Below are 19,250 nucleotides of genomic sequence, written 5' to 3'. Positions count from 1 at the left end.
AAACAACAGCATCAGCAAAGCCACAGGCCAATTTATATATATACTTGCTTTATATGTACATTAATATTTTGATATTTAAATATATGAATTTTATCTATTAAAAAATATGGTATCAGAGGAAACAAGAGGTTAGTATTGAAACCTTAGCATACTGCCATGAATTAAATAACTAAAATATAAAGCATCATTGTTAATGTAGAAACCCCTGCAGTGCCAAGGCAAAGCAGCTGGCCCCAAGCGTGGCCCGGGGACGCCGTACCTTGCGCACAACGGTGAGCCGGGGGTGGAGGTTTGCCAGCCCTCCTGGGGGGAGTGTCGAACAGCCAGTGGTGAACTGCAGAAAAGCCTTCCTCTCATCCGAAGACATTCCACACAAGACTCTCACAAATCGAAGGAATCCAGGGCTTAAAATAAAGTAAAACAATTAGTTCTGATAACACTAGGAGAGAGTGGTGGGGGGTTTTAAAATTTCTCTTAACTTGACACAGTAGAATTGCAATCTTTAGTCACATTTAAGCAGACATTGTAAGAATCTAGGGCCTGTTGATTATTAAGAATAAAACATCCTTAAATCCAAAGAAATAGTCTTTAATCTCCTTGCAGAGTATTACACAAAAAAATGTAAGTACAATCTTGGGGTGTTATTTAGGTATCTTGCATTTGAATGCATTTGACAGGGTAGAGAAGTAGAGCTCAAACATTTCAGCAGGCTTATTCTAATACAGTTCCAGAAGTTTTTTATGTTATCGCTACTAAACATGACAAGCAGCAAAACCCAAACCCAACAAACCCAAAAACATCAAGACCACCTTCTGACAGCCAACCACCAGTAAGTGTATTTGTCTCCTGCATAGTACACTTTCTTTTTTTAACTACACCTCGAGAAAGGAGTAAGAAATATGGGCAAAGTAACAACTGGGCACGGCCAGAAAAAAAATTATAACTATTCTCAGATATGAGAATAAAACCTCTAAAATCTATTTTTAGTAATCTGTATTAGCTGCCATTATGTGTTCATTAGTTACTTGTATTTGAGTAATTTTTTTACCTTCTCTCATCACAAAACTACCAAGTACTTTCTAACCTATCTGTTGTAACACATGGTTGTTTCCCACGATTTTAGACAATCACCTTCTCTTCAGTAACCACCACTTTCATCAAATTTGGCATCTTCATCTAATGAACATCCGGGACATTCTGCCACTTAACATTTTCTTTTAGCTACTATTTTAAAATCACTAAGAAAAAAAGTACCTATCTCTTGTATATCCCAGTTTGGGTTCGGTGTAATTGATGATATCCTCAGCTGCCCAAGAAGGTGATTGATTTCCACACAGAATCATCTGAACCTCTTCATGGCTGAAGGAACTCAGCTTCTCCATTGGAAACACTCTATTGAAGCCATCTTTAATTTACACAAGATAGAGTTATAAAAATGAGTCCAAATAATGTTTATAAAATAATGTCAGCATTTAAGTTGAATTTTAGTCAAACCAGAATCAATCAATAGTTTCTTAATTAAGGTAAGTGGGACATCTTCACAATTAAAAACAGCTTAACTAATGCAAAGGTATTCTGAAATTAATATCTTACCTATTGCATTCTTAAGTAAAAAGTTTTTTTTTGAAAGCCATTCTATGCCACCACTTTAAACCCACATACCCTAAACACCCATTATTCCACTTAACAACATGTATTAAGTTATATTTACCTCTGAAGGCCTCCATTTGTTTCTGTATACCAGTATGCATGCAGAAGTCAAACATGAGATCTACATACTCCTCTGCATTATCCATTGTTACAGTCTGCAAAGACAGTAGATAGATATTCTAAGAACTCACTGTTCACTAAAGTTGTTGTTGAGACAATAAAAATTTAACTGCTGGTTCAATTGTAAAGGTAGGTTATTCTCTTACCTCATCTTCACCACCTGGTTTGAGATCCACAGCTGTAAACCCATATACTTTGGATGAAGGGCAAAACTGAAAATTTAAACTTCAAAATACAAAGGTAGTTAATAACTGAAAACAAGTCTGCTACTGCTTTTGTAAACACACCAGATTTACAACCTGTCACACCCAAAAGCACCCCACTGGATTTCAAACCATTGTGAGTGGAACACTTTGAACCATTGTTCATGTATATAGAAAAGCACAGAACTACAAACAGTAATGGACTACACAGATATGTGTTTCAAACATATGGCATGCAAATGCATGTTCTCACTCTCTATTTGGATTTGATAACCACTGAAAATTTCATAAATCTGATATCTTAGAGCTATCAGCTTCAAAACTATTCAAACCATTTAATTTCGTTCACAAATTCAGAAAAATAATTTCCATTAAATTCCAGCAATAACAATTACAGAGCCATTTGAACTATTAGCCATTTAGGCCCTTCAACAGTGCTACTTGCTTTCTCTCTGTAACAAGCCAGGCTGAACTCCACAAGGCCTTTGAGGATATGAAGCTATTAGAGATCACTGACAGAAGGGATACAAAGATGGGGAAGGGTCTAGAAAGGAAGCCAGGTCTAGGCTGAGGTCACTTGGTCTGTTCAGCCTGGAGAAAAGGAGACTGAGGGGAGCCCTCATTGCAGTTACAACTTCCTCATGAAGGGAAGAGGAGGGGCAGGCACTGATCTCTTCTTTGTGGTGACAGTGACAGGACATGAAGGAATGGCCTCAAGCTGTGTCAGGGGAGATTTATGTTGGATATTAGAAAAACGTTCTTCAGCCAGAGGGTGGTTTGGCACTGGAACAGGCTCCCCAGGGAAGGGATCACAGCACCAGGCAGACAGAGTTCAAGAAGTGTTTGGAAAACGCTCTCAGACACAGGGTGTGACTCCTAGGGATGGTGCTGTGCAGGTTGATCTTTGGGGATTCCTTTCAGCTCAGGACAGTCTATGATTCCAAGGCCATAAGTAATTACTGAACTCTGACACTAAACAATTTTTGTGGCATAATATGATTATAACAAATAATCTGTAATATTAATGGTAGAAAAACCTTTGTTGTTTCAAAGGAAATATTTGAAACTAGGGAGGATGACATCCTGACATGTTATATGATTATATACAATTTTTGTATAATATGATTATAACAAATAACCTGTAATATTAATGGTAGAAAAACTGTTGTTTCAAAGGAAATATTTGAAACTAGGGAGGATGACATCCTGACATGGGTTTACACAGGTATGAGTACTTTGTTTTTTACAGTTACTAAAAGTCAACACATGCTCTGTTTAACATGGATTTAAACATTGTACTAGGAACACAATCTGAGATGTCAATCTGTCCTCTTTAAAAGCTCTCCAAAAAACTTGATAAATTTCAAGTTATCATAGCAAAGAAATTACTGAATTGCCCTTTTTTTAAAGCCGTGATTTTACAAGCAGTTGTTTTTACAAGTATTTATGTTTCCAGAGGCACACATCACTGCAACATAACCACATTTAAGACTAGGAAATTGAGCAAGTGAGAAGAGAACATATCCTCAAACCAAAGAAAAATAATATGGCTGCATCTCTATGGATTCCCCCTTGCAATTATGCTATTTAAAGCTGAGTTTCATTACTAATTCATTTGTAATTATATATTGGCTTCTTCCTCTAACACAAGACTGTTTGCCTATCTATAAATAAATATGAAAACTTACCCCAAATCCTCTATGCTAAGGGGAGGCCCCGAACCTGATGGGTTCTTCAGCATTAATTCCTGCAGTTTTGTGTTCTTTTCATCTTCTGACAGATTTTTGTTGCTTAGAATTTGACGTCTTTTAATTGCAAGGTCCTTAATTTCTTTTAGAAACCTAGCTCTATGTGGGTTTACTAATTCAAAGTCTTCCCATGTCAAAATTCCATTAAACCAGGCAGGAGGCTTAGGTTTTGGTGGATCAAGAATAAATTCTGATTTGGAGTCTTCTTCCAGACTTCCTACTGACAAGGAATCATGTCCTTCTTCTGTAGAAGCCTCTGACTGACTTTCAGTACAGTGCAAGTCTCTGTCACCCCGTGATTCATATATCAACTTACTCATGTTACTTTTAATGTCCCCCATACACATGAGTTTAAAAAAAGGCTTAGAAATGGGTAAATCCACAAGTCTATTGTCCTGAATGCATTTAGCCAAGAAAATTCCAAGGAAATGGAAGAGTTTGGTTATTCTTTCAAGTTCATCACTATCTTGTGGGAATGGTGCTGTAAACAGTCCACATGATCTCTGTACATAGTAGCCAGGTGGTTTCAATCCACCACCAATATCAACCTGATTTAAGAGACAGACAAAAAAAGCAGACATGGTTAAAAGTGGATTTAACTAGACAGTTGCACTAACTTCTTATACTCTACTGCTCTGTTAAAAAGAGAAGAATTAAAAAAACAATCTGTGGACCAGAGTGATCATTCCTGACCATGATGACTAGCTGCTGTATGAACACGTTTTCTTCTTTCCTGGATGTCTAGCTTGTTTTTCTTTTTTTTTTACACAAGTACTCAGTTTAAAATACAAATGAAAATGTACCTGTCGGGACTCATCATCTGGAAAATCATCATCGCAAAGCCAAGCTCCCAAATCTGTCCTCTGAAATTCTGCTGCCACCAATGCATAAAATTCCAAGGTAGGACCCAGGCCTGTTCCTTCCTCCCCTAAAAACTCAACCTAGAAAAATGTAAGGAAAATTAATAGTAAAAGAAAATCCTAGTGAAATGTTCAGCATTGATTATGGAACAGGATATTCAATATCCTGTCCAGTACATTAGAAATAGCTATCTAACCTCGCTCTGCTAGGCAGATATGCTTTACCTCTAGAACAGATTTTCTGTCTGCATGAATCTGCATGACATTTTCTGCCCATTCCATCAAGGATTCACCTCGCGGAACTTTCACTCTTTCATGTTTGAGGCGTCCAACTCTGAATTCCCCCGGATCATCGCGTCGCACTGTGCTCGTGGTCCTTGTCCGTTCCACAGTGGCTTCACGTCTGTTCTGCAGCCATACAATTGCTCTGGGAAAAAAAAACAAACACCAGTTTTTTAAAAATTCCATGTCTTCCAGCATGAAAACTTGAAAGCAGTCACCGATAAAAAGCGACTTGCTAAACACTAATTGCGTCCTAATTTTTTTTAGTTATAAACAAAACTAAACTATTTATCAGCCTGAAATGCCCCAAAATATGGGCTGCTTCATATTTTATGAAGTCAAAAAACAAAATAATTTCTAATATAAGTGCCAGATTCTGATGATAGCACCAATGAAAAGATACAATTCTTGATCTGAATTCCTATAGTTTTCACATTACAGTGGAAAGAAGAAAGTGTAGCATTTACTGTTGAACTTTTAATCACAGATGCTCAAAACTGCTATAGACACAGATTACACCTTTCACTATATACTGTAAGGCAGTTGCACATCACTCCATTGACACTGACCAAGTTTTGCAGTTATTTACTTGCACACTCCTTAGAGCAACAGAGAACCAAAGTTCAACTGCAATCACACACAAATAGACCCATATCAGTGAAGAATAGCTACCTTTAATAGCAGTACTTACACAAAGTCATATTTCCAAATTTTTGTATGTATTATCATCTATGTAGCCATAGACTATCTTCAAAGCTACCATCTGTTGATTGTTTTGCAAATACAGCCACATGCCATGACAGACAGAGTTTACACACACACAGAATAGATGAGTTCATACAGAATAGATGAGTTTCGAGAACTATTTCCAGTACTTTAAGAGCTTAAGAAAGTTCTTCACTTACAAAGTAAATAACATGCAATGTTTCCTGAGGAATCTCTTTTAAATGCAGCTTCTCTAAGAATTACCTTCTTCCAAAACAAAATGAAAAAGACCCTAACATATGGACCATCTTTCTGTAGAAGTTAAAATTTTTACATAATAGAAAGATTTAAACCAATGTCTTGCAAGTTAATACCTTTTCTTCTCTTCCTTTTTCTTTCTTTTTAAATACCTCATTTTACATTCCTCATGAGACACTTCTACTGCGTGTAAGACAAAACAGTAATTTTGGCAACTCTCCCTCTACCATTTGATTTGGAAAACAAAGTGTAGCAACAGCCAAGAAAACCCTCAAAAACTAATTCTTCCTTCTTGTTACAAAAAATACACGAGCAAAAAGGTTTACACTTGTCTACATATCCTAAAAGTTATGACTGCTGCAATCAAAATACTAATGATTCTCAAGTAACAAAGAACTCTAGAGGATACCCTTAAATGTTTTCGTCTGGTTTTCCTCCAGTTCCATGAGATAGCTTACAGCTACTTTCAAAATAGCCTATTTTTCTTAGTTTTCTTCTGCTTTGTTAAAACATTAATGAATTAAAAATAAATGAACCAAAACAATCACAAGTTGCTGGAACTATAAAAATGTATGTGTTTCAAAAAAACTTGTAGTTCCTATGATTCTCCAAATGTTTTCTATTTTGCTGCCCTTTATGCAATGAACTGCAACCCAGACAAATTGGGCAACAGGATAACCTGGCTATAAGTACACAAGCAAGTCTTCAGCTGAAGTTAAATGAAATTCCTTGTCATTCTGAGCTTTTCCATCTTCTTCCTTCCATTATCCAAAATTATTCAGATTTGGCAAGAAAAACTTGTCTCACGAGGATTAAGGTCCTTCTGGAAATCAGCAATTTAGAAACTGTTATATGTAAAAAATTAAAAGGAAGCAATCATACTTCTTGTATTTTTTTTTTACCTTGATGCTCCAAATGCTGTACATGTGAAGTACAACTGTCTCGTTTCAAACGGAATTAAGAAAGGACACTTGCTTGTTAGTTGCTCACACCAGTCTGGCAAAGCTCCACTTGCTAGTGCCAAGGGCTCCTGTAGTTTAATGCAAGGAATAAAAAAACCCACCAGTGTTAGTAATGCTTGACTTAGGTGGTCCCAACAAGTTCATAACTAGGTACACACACAGCAAACACACCTACACCCAAGTACAGAGATTTTATCTGTGCTCGAGTAAGTTTCTTCTCAGCAACTGAGATTTTTTCCCCCTTTTAAGAGCTATCAATATGGAAGCTGTATGAGGAGCAGCTGAGCTCACTTGGTCTGTTCAGCGTGGAGGAGACTGAGGAGAGACCTCGCTGCAGTCTATAACTTCCTCATGAGGGGAAAAGAAGGGGCAGGCACTGATCTCTTTCTTGTGGTGACAGTGACAGGACTCAAGGAAATGGCCTGAAGTTGAGTCAGGGGAGACTTAGGGTAGATATAATGAAAAGATTGTTTACCCAGAGGGTGGTTGGGCACTCAAGAGGCTCCCCAGCAAAGCAGTCAAGCACCAGCCTGACAGGGTTCAAGAAGCATTTAGAAAATGCTCTCAGGCACAGCATGTGATGCTTGAGATGTCCTGCACAGATCCAAGAGCTGGACTCAATGATCCAAATGAATCCCTTTCAACTTGGCGTATTCTGTGATTCTAAGTTCATAAACTTTCTAGGACTTAAGAGTGGACACAGGGTGCTTTGACACAGGCACTAAAAGCTGTAGTAAATCTCTGGGATTTACACTACTCAAAGCACTGTGGGGAGATCTAAGTACCCAATTACCTGGAAAGAATTACTCCTGAGTTTTGCCCCAAAATAACTAGATATTACCAATATTACAAGACATTAAAGAAACTTGATTGTAGAAAATTATCCCCTTGAAATATTATTACAGTCCCTTCTGAAATACAATTATAATAAACTATTCTACAGAAATTATTACCACAAGGACGTTCACAGTGCCAGAACAATCTTTGAAAGAACACAAAAAATTGGAACTTTTTCTAAAACACATAATCAGGACAATATGACTGTTAAAAAAAACAAACCCTGAACATCAAAAAATACACAAGGGCTAACTAAACTAAGAATCTTCTTTAATCTTTGTTGAAGAAAATGTAGTTTTAATGAATACTACATCCCAAAGTTTTCCTTTTAATGCATCTAACTAATGTGTTACAAATAGGATGTTTTCTAAATGCCTTTTTTGAAAGGTTCATGTAGAATGTATGAGTAATAAAATGTCTGTGAACCCTAACATAATCAATTATCTTTTTTACATTATCATCAGGCAGACATACATACACTACCTTCTGACACTGATGTCTGGTACAGAAAAAATATGATTATTATTATTCATAACCAAAATACATGAAGTAAAAAAAGTTTTGTATGCTTTGCACAAAAACAAATGGCATAGTTTTATTCCAATTAGTCTTTTCTTACAGAATTTACTCATTCAAAATATAAGGAAGAAAATATGTATGAAAGAATTCAAGAATCAAAAATGCCAAAAAACCAACAATTTCAAAGAGCCAAAGTAAGGAAGAGAATAACAGAGTCCTAAGAACAATACTACATATATACACTGTATATAATGTATTAGTGCAATACCTCAATCTGTTGCAGAATCTTTGTAGTAATTTTTTTACTTGTGAATTCATCTGGTGGAAAGTTAAACTGAGGATGCTCATCTCCTTCTGAAAATAATCAAGAGAAAAATTTTCCTTTATTTCTTTTCATTAAAATATTTCAGAAGCTGTGCAAATTAACTAAGTTACCTTCCTGAGAAGTCCGTGTTGTGTAAGGGTCACTGGCAACTATATACAAAATTCTAAGTAACTGCAGAACATCTTCTACTCCACAGGAGTTCTGTCCACTGCCAGCTTTGGCCTGGGGTTGTTCCTTGGCCAAACTAAGGATATCAGAATTTTGAAGAGTAGAAATGGCCCCTTGACTCAATCCAGATTTTGATCCATGTTCACAGAAGTCCTGTAAAAAAGAGAATGATTAAGAATGAAAACTCTGTGTGTTGCTGTCTTTAGGACTCTATTCCAAGTTAACTTGAAAAAATCAAAACAGTTACTGTGCTCAAACTTAACACCTAATCACACTGTGCATGGTGCAAATCATGATTCAAATGCATTTTAATAAAACTATTTTTAACAGAAGACATTAAAATAAAAAGGCAAGAGCAGCAAAACCTAAACTTGAAACTGGCTTTTGAACATTCAATTTCCCTATAAATACCACAGCTCTCCCTCCACAAGAATCTTTAAAGCTGCAAAACAAAGCACACAGCCATTCATTATAAAAAACGTTTGGATGCAGACATATACCTTGTATGCAGCTATGAGCTGGGAACAATTTCTGTTTTTCCTAATACTTTTATTAGTGCCGGTTAATTTCCAGTGGCGCAGGAAAGCTGAGTCTGCATTCTTCTGCAGGTAGGTTATCAAGTCATTCTTTGGTAATTCATCAGTGCCAAGGTACTGCTCCACATGCTCTACTGACCAGCAACCCTACAACAGGAACCACCAAATGTTGGTTTTTCCTGATTGTAAAGTCTTTAAAATTTCACATGCAATATATCATGTCTTTTTTTAAAGGAGCATGCATTTACAAATATACTCACTAATTCTTCAAGTAATTGAAAACTGTTAGTTTTTTTTAATGTAGCATTTCAAAAACTGCAACGATATTTATTTTGCTTTTATTAAAACAGCCATAAAACATGAAGGCAGAGAAGTAGGTCTTACCATTTTTCCACTTTCTTTCTCTTTATCAGAATCCTTCATTTCTCTGTACATGATTCTAGACATCAAAACAATGAATTAATACTTCATACTCACAGCACATCCTCTAAATTGTCAGGTTATACATTGACTTGCTAGGTATCAGTGACATTTAGATAACATGATGTAAAACAGCAACAGCAGCTGCTCTTGCTGCACTAAACATATGAGACACCCCGAGGCAGCAAATTTCTCAAGTTCTATTTTCATGATGTTGGTATTTATCTTCCAAAGTATTTATGTTTCCTTAAGTGAGACTTGAGTAATCAAACAATCTTCATTGTGCCAATTTCCAAATCAACTTTAGATTTTTCACTACACATGCATCAACTCTTTAAAATTTTGAAGTCCGAGGGACGCTTGCTGTGCATTAACTTAGAAGACATACACATTTACAAATATTTCTCATGTTTTCTAACTAGAAAACAGTTTGTTTTCAAACTGTTCAAACATGCAATTTTTGACAGAACACAACTCAGAAAATAGGTGCAACACAAAAGCACTGATGAAATCTGAATTACAATAAATAATACTGCACTTCTCCTTACTGCAGTTGTCGTTTCCATATACATCATTCTTCCAGTATGACAGAAGTTACATTGATTAGGGTGGTAAATGGAAAACACTCCCCATCATATAGTCTTACAATTTCTGTCTATTACTATAAAGCTAGTAAGGTCAAATTAACATTGAGAAAATAACTGAGGTAGGAAGGGCTGTAAAATATCATGTTTAAATAGAATTTCATGTGTTTCAGTTTGAGCCCTTTTTTCTTCTTGTCCTTTCACATGTCCACATGTGGCTTCCCTATGTCCTCCATCAGGTATTCATACACATCAGTAAGAGCCCACAAGTCCTTTTTCCTCCAGTCTAGACAGACACAGATCTCTCAGACTTCTCTTTGTATGCCAGAAGCAATCAGCCTTTTAATCATCCTAGCAGCCCCTTGCTAGACTCAATCCAGTGTCCATGTCCCTCTGGTACTGAGGAGCCCTGAACTGGGACACAGCACTGCAGGTGTATCTCACCAGTGCTGAGCAGATGGGGATGATCACCTCACTCAACCCTCCTAATGCAGCCCAGGGTGTTACTGATCTTTGCTACCAGGGTCCACAGCTAGCTCATGTTTAACTTTATATCCACCCAGACCCCCAGGGCCTTTTTCAGCACCCTCCTTTGCAGCCAGCTGGCCCCCAGCCTGGACTGGCACACGCAGAGTTACTTTTCCCCAGGTGACATACTTTACATCTCCCTTAGTGAAATGTCACAAAACTCCTGTCTCCCCATTTCTCCAGCATGATGAGGTCTCTTAGAATGGCAGCACAACCATCTGGTCCAACAGTGACTCCTCCCCAGTTTGGTCTTGCCTGGAAGCTGAGGGTCTGCTCTGACCCATGAATACAGTCCACTAATGTAGATGTTTAAACAGTCCTGGACTCGCATCAACCCTTGGGGTACACCAGCTGGCCTTTACACCAAGGACCACAACCATCTGCGCCCAGCAGTTCAGACATTTTTCAGACCCTATCTAGTCCATGCTTTCGAAGTTTGTCAGAGAGAGAAAGCGTTAAAAGCCTTCTTAAAGCTGAGGAAAATAACATCTGCTGCTTTCTTCTCCTCCACTGAGCTAGGCATACAGTAAAAGGCTATAAGGCTGGTTAAGCATGATTTTCTCTTCATAAATCCATGCCACCTACTTCCAATCACCTTATCCTTCATCATTTGAAAATGGTTTCCAGGACTATCTCCATCACCTTTCCAGGGATGAAAGAGTGACCGGTTTGTAATTCCCTAGATCTTTCCTGCCTTTGTGGGAAGCAGGAACGACACTTCCTTTTCTCCAGTCCTCAGCAGTATCTCCCGACCCTCGCAACCTTCCAAAGATAACAGAGAATGGCCAGCTCCCATGGGTACATTCCACTGGGTCCAATGGACTTGTATGTAAGCGTTCACTAACCTTTTGCCATATCACCAGATTCAACTCCAGATGTGCTCTAGCTTTCCTAATGCTCTGCCTTCAAGTTGGGACAACTAGGATTCCTCCTAGATCACCTGACCCTTCTTCCACTCCTTGCATTCTTCCCTTTCATGCTTTTTTGTTAATCCATGCAGGTCTCCTACTGACTCTGTCTGACTTCCCATGTATTGGGTTGGACTGTTCTTAAGTCTGGAGAAAGTGATCCTTGAAAAAAAATCAACTCTCCTGAACTTCTCTTTTTGCTAGGACTATAACCCCATGGGATTTTTCCAGGCAGATCCCTAAAGGTCATGATTTTTTCCCCCTGGTTTTGCACAGCAGTAGTTTTAAAACCAGTAATAACATCCTGACATAAACACCAAAAAAATCAAATTGTAGCATTGCTTATTACAGAGCAGGAGTTAAAAAATTAATATCCATTTCCTAATCAGTCACAGTGTTCTCTGCACAGAATAATGAACTGGTGAGCTTACGTGTATGTTGGCTCCCAAATACGTCTAAGTTTGTCTGATTTCACACTGCCATTACAGGAAAGCTGTAACAATTTCTGTACATAGTAAAAGATGGTGGATCGGAAGTTTGTTAGGGGCAGTTCCACTTCTCGAGTTGTTCCAAGACCCGAAACTTTCAAGGTAAGTGCTAAACGTGGCGAAGGCATGCACTCAACCTCTTCCAAGAGTTCTGAGTGAGGTGTACCTGCAAAAATCATTTGAGAACCCTTAACACAAAATACATAATGCATGACAAGGTGGCTTAAACATCAATAACGTGGTTCAATAAGGAAGTGTAATGACTTACTGCACACATGACAAAGAGATGAGACTGAGTTCTAACTATGAATTAAACTATGACTGAACCATTTCTTTATGAGAATAAAATTAACTGGAATTTCTGAAATCCCTACTGATTCCTATATCTTGGTAACATCTTCTATATTATCACAGCACATGCATTCTTTTCCTACACAGTACCTTCCTTTCAGTTCTTCAAAATTAGCAGTGGTTTATTTCCACATATGCTAAAACCTACTTATTCCTCTGTAATGAACACTGAGTACATCCACCACGCTGAACAAGAATGAACTAAGGAGCCAAGGAGCAAGATCAGGTGCTGTGCTGCTGACCATAAACACTGCTCCATCACTGCATTACCTTGCCCCTGCCTCAGCTTTGCATTGTTTCAGCACACCCTCTCCAATCAAATCGGTTCTGGGTAGCTTTAACACAGTTAAGTCCCTGCAGGTTGAACCAGGCATCTTTAGCACATCTTTAACATATCAAGAGATTTTATTGTTTATCATGATGATCCTAGTTAAATTCCTACGTTTGCTTATTTTACACAGCACTTAATTTACTTTTCCCTCAATAATGCTTAGATCTGCAGACAAAGACGAAACTCTCATTCAAACAGAGAGAAGCCACACAGCCACAAGAGCATGTTGTACTGATTAAGAGTGATAGCAACACCAGATCCAGTAGGCACTTAACAGTGAATCTCCATCCTAAAGCCAGACTAAGCATCACATACTTTGTCAGCATACCTGGTGGAGGGATTTCTAGGTCAGTTGTCTGTTGCACATTAGTACGACCAGGTCTTGGGTCAAAAGCAGGAACCAAGGCAGAAAACTGTCGTTTCAATACATAATCATCATCCCATGTTCTTCGACGGCCTCCTTTGGTTTCATACTCTTCTTCTTCCTAATTAAAAAAAAAAAGCAAACAAAAACAACCCCAAAAACACTAGCTGTTTTTTTGATTCTGCTAAAGAGAATAATTTGATAAAAAAATTAAGAGTTCATGAATATAGTAGTCACACACTAAACTGCAACTCTACTCAGCTCTGGTAAGGCTGCATCTGGAGTGCTGTGTCAGGAAAGACATGAAGCTACGGGAGAAGCCTTGTGGAGGCTACAAATATGATTAAGGGACTGGAGCACCCCTCTTATGAGGAAGTCTGGGGGAGCTGGGCCTGTTCAGCCTCAAGAACAGGCAAATGAGAGGGGACCTCATCAATGTCTGTCAGTATCTGATGAGATAGTGTCAAAAAGATGGATCCAGGCTCTTCTCAGTGGTGCCAAGCAACAGGACAAGAGATAGAAACTGATGCACAGAAGTTCCACCTGAACATGAGGGAGAACTTTAGTGTGTGAGTAAACACACACTGAGACAGCTTGTGTGCCAACCTGGAGATATTCAAGAACCATCCAGACACAATCCTGTGCCATGTGCTCTAGGAGGACCCTGACTGAGCAGGGAGGATGGACCAGATGACCCACTGTGGTTCTTGTCCATCTTACCCATTACGTCTCCATTATGTTAATTTTCTGATAAAATACAGGTGTATTTATAGTTTCTGGAAAGAATTAAACTTTCCATGAAAGAACCAGAACATAAGAAAATACAGAGTACTGTAGACTAGCGAATTTGGTGTCCATGTTTTGCATATTCCACAAACTTTGCAATACCAGAAGTTTACATACATCCAGTGATGTCAAAATAAACATATTTATTTTTTTGAAAACAGAAGCAAAAATCTAATTATAGCATGAAAAAAGTGTATATACAAAAAAAAAGTGTATATACACTTTTTTCCAAAGTGTATATATACACTGATATATAATGTATACACATTTTATCCAGAGATTAAATCAAATATCAAAATACTATAACTATTTTGGGGGGGGGGGGAATAAACTTTATCAAGTATTAATTGGTTATGAATTTTCTACAAGAAGCTTTTAATCTGTTCAACTTCTCATTGAGAAGAATTGCATGGTATATCAGAAGGGAAAGTACTGGAACCCAAGAAAGGAAAATTTTCTTTTCAGACCTGCTTCTTCCTGTGTAATCTAATGCAAAGTCTATTTAAGCTATTTCTGCTACTTCCCATGAGCAACAACAGTAACTCCATTTAATTGTTTTTTTAAAACTGATCAACATTCTACAAACTAAAGTTACTGTCTGCACTGTAGATCCACTTAAGTTGTACTGTACTTTCCTAACTTTGTGCAGAAACAACAAGATTTTTTGTCATGTACCTGAGTTTTTATTAAAACCACAAACATGGAAGTTAAAATGCTACATATTTTGGTTCAAATGAAATAAATATATTACAATATTAATTTTCTATATTTCCATAAAACAATATTTATTTTTATTCCATAAAACATTAAATTAGCATTAGTGAAGCCTTGTATTTTTCCTCTCAGATTCTGCATTATTCATTCTGATCACTTCAGTGATAGCAGAAGACCAAGCAATAGTCGTACCATTAAAGAACAACCAAATGAAAAGCCAGAACTCCTGATAGTCTAGGCAAGAACCATGTGAACTGCCATGCTGGGTTTTGTCTAGCCCCTACCTCAATGGTTTTTTGGTTGGGGTTTTGGGGGTATTCTTTAAAAGAGAGAGATTTCCTCTGGAAATCTTTTACTTCATAGAGGATTACAGTTAAACACACCCCAAAATGGAATAATTACAAAATGTAGCAGTGTGCATTATATATCCACTGTTATACCATTTCATCAGCCTGTGAACTAGCGATCCACCATTTCTACCGTCTGTCAACCTGTTCCCAGCCTGGTTTAAGACATTAACTCTCACCTGTAAGGTCTTGGGTATGATGAGTGTTTAAAAACACTTTTCTTGTGGTTTTGACCACATGCAAGAAACTAAATGAATCTAAATAAATTTGTTTTAACTAATGGAGATATTGTAGCTAGGACTTCCTATTTCCAAAAAAAATCTGTGGATTTTTAAAGCACCTGTTAGTCAATTAAGATATCATCGATGCTAACTATACCATACCATAACTTCTTCATATTCTTGATCTTCTTGGTTGTCATCTTCGTTTTCATCATCTTCTTCATCTGGCTCAGGTAGATCCTCATCATCATCTAACTCTGCCAACAGAGTACTAGCTCGGCAGCTATCAAGAAAATCTATAACACACATATATATATTTACATACAGAACAAAAGAAAAGAATAACTTTTAAAGCAGAATTTTTAAAATAAACAACAGAAGCATTGGGAAGAGTGTAAAAACAAATCTCACTTAAACCACAAAAAGGTTTAAGTGCTTATTGCAGAACAGGAATAAAAGATGTAATAAAAGCATACACCTGTTAAAAAGTTCATGGACCTAGTCAATAGCATAACTACAGAAACAGGTACTAATGGTACAATTAATAGTGATCAGCAAGAGTGATCTATTTCTCATTTGATTATAACATTTTATAATTACACTTACAGGAGATTACAAAAAATCACCAGAAAATGGTGCACAAATGTATATTGTCTGTTTCTATGTCTCAATATTAAAAACAGGTGAGTGATGTAATTCCCACTACAAACATGTGGTTTAGACCTTAACTTACAATGTAAAAGACATATAAGATAAACATTTAAGAGTAATATCTTAAAGATTCAATTGCTAATTAATTACTGTAACAAGAAGTTGAAGGAAAAGTTCCATTTTACTCACTTAGTACTAAGATTTAAAAAACAACCTCCCAAAACTAGAAAAGAAGTTCACAGCAACCCAAGTGGATTGGGATGAAGCTTTGAAGTTTTACACTTTTCTATGCACATAGAAACCATCTATACCACCCAAACACCTTTCCTACTGTTGCTATCACCTTTCCTGATATGTGAATGCACTCTACTTGCTCAGTTGTTGGTGATATATCTTAAGACGTGTCACCCAAAGTATCAAATTAGACTTAATTAAAAGAGTAAAGAGAAATGGTATATGAAGATATATTAATCAACTGCCTCCAAGCAGTTCAATTCCAATACCCATTGAAATGACCAGAAATTTTTCAAGCAATTTCAACAGGCAACAAAATAGAACACAATCTTAATCCAACAATATTTTAAATAAATCAAGTACCTTTCTTTCAAGAATATCTCACAAGTAAATAAACTTTACATTAGGAAGTATTTTCTGATATCCAACCCATGTTTTTCTTGACTTCATTTTATCAGCTTGATTCCTATGTATTACTGACCAAATGACCTATATCTTCTCTCACTGTATTCATACGCCTCAAACTTCTGTCCTAAAGTCTGTTTCTAGGGTATAGTGTGCACACAACTCTGGATCTGTTTGTCAAATCATATAATTTCATTCCTCCTGTCAATTTTTTGTGGTTTTTCCAATTTTTTGAAATTTCTATTATGGAAGCTGTTTAAAGGTACAATGTGCCTAATGGTGGATGCTTTTCAACCAGAGTAATACAAGGTAATCGGACTTTGCATGTAGTAAGCCTATACAACACAACAAAAAATAAGATTTTGATTGTAATTAGAAGTAAGTATGCAAACTACATTAGGAACTAAACTTGATCAGGGAAAATATTCAAGTGTTTAGATAAACTATACCATAAATAATAGCAATATGGGACAGAAACTGCTGAAAATAAAGATTTGAAAACATAAGGAAATACTACTACATTAACAATATTTTACTTACTGCCTTACAGAACAAGTACCATACAAAGAGCTCAACTTTTCAATACTTTTCAGTAAATAAACTACCATATAAGAAAATCATAACAATAGGATAAAAGGAAAAGTCATTAATGGGAAGTCTAATGCTTATGTTCATTTAAAAATGAAACTTACCATATAAAGAATATTCTGCCTCCTGCCCTGTATCGCTCTCACTAGATGTTGATGTTAGGCTAGTAGTTAGAGTATTACTAAGCGACTGACCAACAGATAAAACTGTAGTTGCTGTAGCTACATTGCTGCTGCTAGTAACACTGGATGTAGACATGGTCACTGTTGATGTGGTACCAGTTGTAGTCAGATTAGGAAAACTTTGGGCACCCATTAGAGGAGAAGCTATAGATAAAGATATGGTAAGATAAAATAAATTATTTGATGACTTGAAGAGTACAACTTACATGCATGACTCCTGTGTTGAAAAATATATTTGGGGTTGAAAAATTTTAAGTGTGTTATTTTATAATAAAGAACAACAGACTATAAAGGGGAAGAGTTCCCCAATGCAAACGCACACCTTACAACATATATGCCCACTTCTGAGCTTATTCCCTTGCAAACATTTGAAATAAATAATTTTACCAAATAAATCCCCAAAATCCCACTATAAACCTGAAATTACTTAATTGCATTTTCAATATATGTAAAGAATTTCTAAAATCTGTTACTCCAACATTGTGATTTGTCTTTAAGCCTAAAATGAAACTCCAATATCTAAATTACAATATTATATAGTGCAAACAAGTTAATTATATATAAGAGAATTGGGAACAGAACATATTAAAACAAATGTGAAACTTGTAATTGTTGTATATTTTTCTAAGGTTCTTAAATTACCTCTAACTACTTATTTTTCAAACAATTACTAAAATATGTTCATCACAGTCAACACACCTGAACTGACACTACTGTGAAACATATGACTTATGTTAGATGATTAATAATTTTCAGAATAAGCAAGTAACAACTACTAAAAAGTTACCTTACTGTACATACAAACAAAACAGTAAACTCATTTTAGTGAACAACTGAAAAAACCTGAATTCGCGGTAGACTCATTAAATTCACTAAAAAGCCTAAACTCACTAAAAAAACCTAAATTCACTGTTTGGAGAAAAAAGTGTAGAGGTCATCTATACTAAGAATTTAAGTCTATCTACTTTTTCTGAACTTGATCAAATGCAAGTTTTTCAGTTTTAAAAGACGTTTCATTATTGCCTGTAATGTAAACTGAGAAATTGCTTTCTTAAACAAAAAAAACCCAAACCACAAACACCTCTGCATTTCATATTATTATTACCAAAGTTTGCAAACATTATTAGCCTGGAAGAAGGATATAACAAAGCTTCTTCCCTAAGTGAATTTGGGTTTTTTTGGGGGGGAAATAAAAAAAAAAGTTACTATCCCTGCTTTCCTCCTCTGTTGCATAGCTACTACATACATCCCTGCCCCTTAAGAACATAGCTAACATTTCGCAAATAAAAATTTAACAATGCAGGGGGGTGTGAAGTAATAGTATAATGATGAGGGAAAGTGCAAATTTTAAATTTAGGGTGGTTAATAAAATAAGCTTATGGTCTTCTCTATGAAAGCATAGAAATGAATAACCAAAGAATTTTTCTTTTGTTGTTCAAGAGCTTGAAAATAAGTTGTTCAGTATTCATATCTTTCACCCTCTGCTAATTAATAACAGCAAACTCTTTGCTGTTACAGAAAACAGAAAAAGCCATTAAGCATTTTGTTTGCTCTGAATTCAAGACGAAATGGAAATTGGCTACTCTAGACATCACTTAGCTTCTGGCAAACACCGATGTTTTTAATGTAACCAGTACAGAAAGTCCAGAGTCTTATCTCACTGACGATGATTTCAGTCTTGACTTTTGGGGTGTTGGGTTGCTGTGGGTGGTTTGTTTGATGGTGGGGGATTTTTTTATTTGGTTGGTCTTGAGTTTGGTTGGTTGGGTTTTTTTAACCTGAACAGGCTAAAAAAACCAAATAATATTTTTTTTTTAATCAAGTGTTTTGCATCGCTCTAATTGAACTCTGATGAGATTGCTCAAATTTAGTCTCTGATATCTTTTAGGAGCACAAGTTACTATTTAGAGTTTCTAATAATATAAAAAGCATAAACCAAAATATTTCCTACATGACAGATAATACAAAGTATGAC

At 36.4% G+C, this 19,250-nt stretch overlaps 1 protein-coding gene across 11 annotated transcripts in view; it reads right to left on the bottom strand.

The window, feature by feature from the left end:
* The window catches only part of HECTD1 (HECT domain E3 ubiquitin protein ligase 1), a 60,845-nt gene that overhangs the window by 1,072 nt on the left and 40,523 nt on the right, over positions 1-19,250 (bottom strand). For 9 of the 11 annotated variants that reach the window (XM_039705314.1, XM_039705321.1, XM_039705315.1 and 6 more), the window contains 16 exons: positions 17,198-17,419; positions 15,378-15,511; positions 13,112-13,268; positions 12,045-12,267; positions 9,558-9,612; positions 9,138-9,320; positions 8,580-8,790; positions 8,413-8,498; positions 6,729-6,856; positions 4,807-5,008; positions 4,525-4,662; positions 3,662-4,269; positions 1,917-1,995; positions 1,712-1,805; positions 1,255-1,405; positions 260-404 (listed from right to left, as the gene is read on the bottom strand). In XM_039705314.1, the coding sequence (XP_039561248.1) occupies positions 260-404; positions 1,255-1,405; positions 1,712-1,805; positions 1,917-1,995; positions 3,662-4,269; positions 4,525-4,662; positions 4,807-5,008; positions 6,729-6,856; positions 8,413-8,498; positions 8,580-8,790; positions 9,138-9,320; positions 9,558-9,612; positions 12,045-12,267; positions 13,112-13,268; positions 15,378-15,511; positions 17,198-17,419 (2,816 nt within the window). The remainder of the gene's footprint in view (positions 1-259; positions 405-1,254; positions 1,406-1,711; positions 1,806-1,916; positions 1,996-3,661; positions 4,270-4,524; positions 4,663-4,806; positions 5,009-6,728; positions 6,857-8,412; positions 8,499-8,579; positions 8,791-9,137; positions 9,321-9,557; positions 9,613-12,044; positions 12,268-13,111; positions 13,269-15,377; positions 15,512-17,197; positions 17,420-19,250) is intronic. The other 2 variants (XM_039705322.1, XM_039705324.1) reach the window with 2 other exon arrangements.

Source organism: Passer montanus, unplaced genomic scaffold, assembly GCF_014805655.1.
Source record: "Passer montanus isolate IOZ18808 unplaced genomic scaffold, ASM1480565v1 scaffold18, whole genome shotgun sequence".
Taxonomy (NCBI): domain Eukaryota; kingdom Metazoa; phylum Chordata; class Aves; order Passeriformes; family Passeridae; genus Passer; species Passer montanus.
This window is presented reverse-complemented; position numbering and strand designations above follow the sequence as displayed.